Genomic DNA, 6,000 nt, shown 5'->3' on the forward strand with positions numbered 1-6,000 from the left:
AGCGCTAGCAAAACTGGAGTCAGTGAGAATCAGGGGATAACCTCTCCACTGGTTGAAGTTATACCTAGCACAAAGGGAGATGGTTGTGATTGTCGGAGGTCAATCATCTCAGTCCCAGGACATCACTGCAGGAGTTCGTCGGGATAGTGTCCTAGGCCAAACCACCTTCAGCTGCTTCATCAATGACCTTATCTCCATCATAAGATCAGAGGTGGGGATGTTCGCTGATGATTGTGCAATGTTCAGCACCATTTGCAACTCCTCAGATACTGAGAAAGTCCGTGTCCATATGCAGCAAGACCTGGACAACATACAGGCTTGGGCTGATAAGTGGCAAGTTACATTTGCGTTGCACGAGTGGCAGGCAATGACCATCTCCAACAAGAGAGAATCCAACCATCTCCTCTTGACATTCAGTGGCATTACTACCATTGCTGAATTCCCCACTATCAACATCCTGGGGGTCTCACTTTCTGACTCCCCAAAGCCTGTCCACCATCAACAAGGCACAAGTCAAGAGTGTGATGGAATACTTCCATATGCCTGGATGGGTGCAGCTCCAAAAACACTCAAGAAGCTTGACACCATCCAGGACAAAGCAGCTCGCTTGATTGGAACCCCATTCACCTCTTTCAACATTTACTTCCTCCACCACCATCTACAAGATGCACTGCAGCAACTCACCAAGGTTCCTTCGACAGCACCTTCCAAACCCTTGACTTCCACCATCATGAAAGACAAGGACAGCAGACGCATGGGAACACCACCACCTGTAAGTTCCCCTACAAGCCACACATCATCCTGGCTTATAAATGTAATTTTTGTTCCTTTACTGTCTGAGTCAAAAACCTGGAACTCCCTTCCTAACAGCACTGTGGGTGCGCCTATACCACATAGACTGCAGGGTTCAAGACAGCGGCTCACCATCACCTTCTCAAGAGCAATTATGGATGGGCAACAAATGCTGGCTTTCCCAACAATACTCACAAATCATTAGTGAATAAAAAATAAAATCAATGTTAAAGTTGTTCTTGTTTTCAAAACCCTCTATGACCTTGTCCGTTCCCCATCTCTATAACCTCTTCGGGTCATACAACTGAGATCTCTGTGCCGCTTGTGCAAGCCTGATTTTAATCAGTCCACCATTGACGGCTGTACCTTCAGCTGCCTCGGCCCTAAGCTTTGGAATTTCCTCCATAAACCTCTCTGCTTCTCTCACCTAACTCTTTGATCAAGCTTTCAGTCATCAGACCCAATATCTCATGTGGTTCGGTGTCACATTTTGTTTGATAATGCTCCTGTGAAGCACTTTGGGACATTTTATGACCTTAAAGACACTGGAGCGGATTTTACAGACCACGCCCTCCCCACTGTCAGGGGTCGTGGCGGGAGGGAGGGGGGCGGAAAATGCCTCTGGGAGAGGCCCACCATGAGCCTCAATGCCAGGAAGGCCCAGACCCATATTGCCGGCAGTGCGAGGCCTCGTGGTGGCCCCCCGCCGCTTGGCAATAGGACCAACATTACCATAGTTTAAAAAATGCTCATTAAAGAATTAAATACATACCTGTTCCCGCCATCCGTTCCAGTGTCATTTGGTGGTGGCGGCTGGCACTGCCGTGCCTTTGGATCTCTGTTCGGAAATCCAATGCGGGACACTGGTGGGGAGGGGGGAGCAGGTAAGTATTTTAGTGCGAGTGGGGTGGACAGGGAAAAACCCTTCTGATTGGTGGAGGGGATGGTGGGAAGGGGATGACTTGTGGGGGGTGGGGGAAGGTCAGGTACATAAGGTAAGTATTTCGGGAGATGAGAGGGCAGAGACTTAACTAAATGTTATTGGGCATTGGGAGAGAGGATAGAAATATTTCTTTAATTTTTTTACTTTAAATCTAAAGCGCATATTCCTTTAAAATTTTAAATTAAATGTAAGGGCTGGAAGCCCTTCAAAAATGGCATTGGTGCCTGCGCAGTGGCACTGGACGCTGTTACCGGGGACGGACTGACCACCCGCTGCACGTCATCGGGGCAGCTGCACAAAGTAAAGCCCACGCATGTGGGCCGCCACCTTTGAAGCTCGTCGCCGAGATCGGCAGCAAGCTTGTAAAATGCAGCCCAGTATATAAATCTCAGTTTTTGTTAGTTATTATATAATTGTCAATTTGTTTTCCAGCACTTACAGTGTGGTGCCCTGGAGCAGAAGCTGTTACACATAGAGGGCCAAGCTATGCCTCTTCAAGTCATCAAGCAATCTTCTAGTCAAGGAAAGAGAAATGAACAGGCACAATCAAGTGACGTAGAGATGGGGTGGCCCGTTACCGGTACAATGTTGAGATCTGCTATGTTATAGATATTAAAACTCCAGTAATTAGAAGCATTAATTGATGTAGAGTGGATTATTTAAAATTGTGAAGACAACAGTGCTATTGTGGCTACAAGTCTCAAAAACAATTTAGTTTACTTCTACCCCCTCAATTCAGCTCTCCTGAAAACAGTGTTGAGGAATAGTTCCATAGGCATCAGCAGTCCTTAGGTATCTCACCCAAAAAGCCTTTCTTTATGGGCCCAGTGACAATTGCCGTGACCGCCATCAGCTTTAAGATGTCTCAATACCGAGCAGAAATTGAACCTGGCAACTTCTTGAATATAATATACCACATTTATCAAGTAAGATACTTGGAGCAACTGAAAATCAGTTATTTTCTCAAGATTACTTTGATAGGCCATCATTCAGTACTTCAAACTTAAAGATACATATATTTAAACTTCTGCTCTAAATTTAAAGAGACGATGCAAGCTCCATCAAAAAAAGGCTTATATTGCATCTTCATCTCAAAAGCATAAGGAAACTTTGGGTAGGATTCAAAGTAGTCACCCTTTTTATAAAAGATACTAGCCTTAGGAGGCATTTTTTTTTTAAAGTCTGATCTCTCTCACTGCAAGGGCACTTTGGTGACATCACTGAATTGTTCCTTGCATACAGGAAACAAAAGGAGTGCCATAACTTTTGTCTAGTCTGAATCTTGCCCAGGAGTCACCCAGCTCTGCGAAATCATGCTACAGGTCAAAACCTCAAGTTACAAAAAGTACAGCAAATTTTTTTGTTTTCATTTACGTGTAAATTATGACAGTCATGCCATTCAAAATAAGGTGCTCTCTAAAGATGGGCTATTTGAGTATAAAAAATTTATGAATAAAAATGTATAGAACATAAATATGTTATAAATCAATGTATAGAATTTGCATTAAGTGGCGCAGTGGTTAGCACCGCAGCCTCACAGCTCCAGCAACCCGGGTTCAATTCTGGGTACTGCCTGTGTGGAGTTTACAAGTTCTCTCTGTGACCGAGTGGGTTTCCGCCGGGTGCTCCCACAGCCAAAGACTTGCAGGTTGATAAGTAAACTGGCCATTGTAAATTGCCCCTAGTGTAGATAGGTGGTAGGAGAATGGTGGGGATGTAGTAGGGAATATGGGATTAATGTAGGATTAGTATAAATGGGTGGTTGTTGGTCGGCGCAGACTCAGTGGGCCGAAGGGCCTGTTTTAGTGCTGTACCTCCAAAAACAAAAAAATTTTTTTTTTTTAAAGTTAGATAAAAATATTGCAGGATTACAACAACTTGCATTTATAAAGAGCTTTTAATGCAGTAAAACATCCCAAAGCACTTTAGAGGCATGATCAAAAAAAAGATGCTGAACTAAAGGTGGAGCTAATAATGGAGCAAAAAAAAAAGCTTGCTCAAAGATGTGAATTTTAAGGAGTGTCTTAAAGGAGCACAGGAAAGTGGGGCTTATTTGGTGATGGAACTTCAGAGCATAGCTGAATATATGACCATCAATGGTAGTGCAAAGGTTGGGGTGGTGGAGAACATTCACAGGAGCAGAAGGCCAGAATCAGAGAGGTGGGGTGGGGCAGGCGGAGTAGTGAAATATAAAGACAGATGATCAGCTTACTTTCAAAGCATTGAACTGTATTTTGAAGGAAGGAGTGCAAACAGAAAAATTAAGCAATCCATTGTTGCAAATCAGTATTGAAAATTTAAATATGTATTTTGATAGCTTCATCCCAGAAATTCTACTCATCCTAATAGCATGGGAGCTTGGGTTCTCAGAGCCTAACTGAGGAATAGCTCCCTTACGCTAGAGAAAATGAAGTCCCCAAAATGTCTGGAAAATTTGGTTCAAGATTGGAATACTTAAGGAAATAAGCATCCATATTAGATAAAGTCAATACCCACCCAATAATAGCACTACTGGGCAAAAAAAACTCCTTTCCTCCTTCACTCAGTAATCTAAAGGTAAGACTGAAAAATAGCCACTTACCTCTCGAATGATGGAAGCATTGCTAGGTGTCAGGATTCAAGATTCTTTTTCCATTTTTCCACAGAAAAGACTTGGACACAAGCAATTTTTAATAAGTCTGTTGAGCATAAGTTTGCTCCCAAGACTGACCTATGCCAAATTATGATTCTGTAGGCAGATGAATGGTATTAATATGCAAGATGCGAAGCAATTGATTAGCAAGTAGGAAACTTCTGACCTTCTCAGAGTTTGTGCATTTACAAAAAGTGGGCTAGTGTGTGCATGTTCTCTGCTTTTGCATTAGTACACAAACAAAAGTTACACTGACAATTTCATGATACTCTATATTCTGTATATTTTTCATACTGTGGAATAAAGTAGATTACAAATTGAAGTGAATGTTGGCTCAGTGTTAAATCCGTCTGTCTTGAGTAAGACAAAAAGATCCTCTCTCGAATACAAGAGTGTTTCACTATTACACTCCTGGCTCCTGTTACCATACTAGTAGCAGTGGGTGGTGGGAATCAACTTCCATAAGCAGGTGACGAACATAGACAATAACAAATTGCATTTATATGGCACCTTCAAGCCAAGACAACATCTCAAGACACTTGACAGGAGGGGTCAAGAGAGGTGGTGATGATCTAAATGTATCGTCAGCGTACATGTGGAACCTGACATCATGTCTTTGGATGATGTCTTGAGGGTAGCATGTAGATGAAAACTGGGTGGGGTGGGGGAAGTATAGACCCTTGGGACACTCCAAGAGTAAGCATGGTGGAGGGGGGGGGGGGGGTGGTGGTGGGAAGATTAGCCCTTGTTGGAGCCTCTATGGCTAGAACTAGTTAGTTAAGAGTGGAACTGGGAAATTTGTAATCAGCTGGACAGAGGACAGGCATTGGAGGAGGATGGTGGACAGTCAAAGACTGCAGAGAGAGATCCAGAAGGACTGGGAAAGGATAGTGCACAACAGTCACAGAGAATACCATGTAACTTTGGTTACAGTCACTTCAGTGCTACGGTAAGCAGAAACCTGACTGGAAGGGTTCAACTGTGGAGTTGCGAGAAAGATGGGCTCGGATTTGGGAGGAAAACACGTCCAAGCACTTGACAGAAAAGGAAGATTGGAGTTGGGCCAGCTGTTTTCAAGGTTAGTGGAGTCAGGATGGTTTTCGAGAGGCGGGGAATAACCTGAGGAGGCAACCTACCTATAGTATCAGCTGGCATGAGGGCCAGAAAGGGAGGTTGGCTGAAGACTGGCAACTGTGCTGCTGGAGACCACAGGTGTCAAGAGACAGAGGAGGCTGAGCTGGATCATCCACTCAGTATTTCTGGCTGAAGATGATTGCATCTGCATGAGCCTTGTCTTCTGCATTATCGTGCTGGGCTTCGCCATTGTTGAGGATGAGGATATTTGTGGAGCCTCCTCCTCCTGTTAGTTGTTTAATTGTCCACCATAATTTATAATTGGATATGGCAGGACTACAGAGCTTAGATCTGATACATTGGTTGTGGGATCACTTAGTTCTGTCAATTTCATGCTGCTTCTGCTGTTTGGTATGCAAGTAATCCTGGGTTGTAGTTTCACCAGGTTGACACCTCATTTTTAGGTATTCCTGGTGCTGCTCCGGGCATGCCCTCCTACACTCTTCATTGAACCAAGGGAGGTCCCCCAGCTTGATGGTAATGGTAGAGTGGAGGAATA

The 6,000-nt window shown here is 43.9% G+C and overlaps 1 protein-coding gene across 3 annotated transcripts in view; it reads left to right on the forward strand.

The window, feature by feature from the left end:
* ccdc83 (coiled-coil domain containing 83) overlaps positions 1–4,657 on the forward strand; it is a 107,145-nt gene extending 102,488 nt beyond the window's left edge. For all 3 annotated transcript variants that reach the window (XM_068032882.1, XM_068032884.1, XM_068032885.1), the window contains exon 11: positions 2,168–4,657. In XM_068032882.1, the coding sequence (XP_067888983.1) occupies positions 2,168–2,344 (177 nt within the window). In that variant the 3' untranslated portion in view covers positions 2,345–4,657. The remainder of the gene's footprint in view (positions 1–2,167) is intronic.
* Positions 4,658–6,000: the final 1,343 nt, after the last annotated feature.

Source organism: Heterodontus francisci, chromosome 6 (assembly GCF_036365525.1).
Source record: "Heterodontus francisci isolate sHetFra1 chromosome 6, sHetFra1.hap1, whole genome shotgun sequence".
In the NCBI taxonomy this organism is placed as follows: domain Eukaryota; kingdom Metazoa; phylum Chordata; class Chondrichthyes; order Heterodontiformes; family Heterodontidae; genus Heterodontus; species Heterodontus francisci.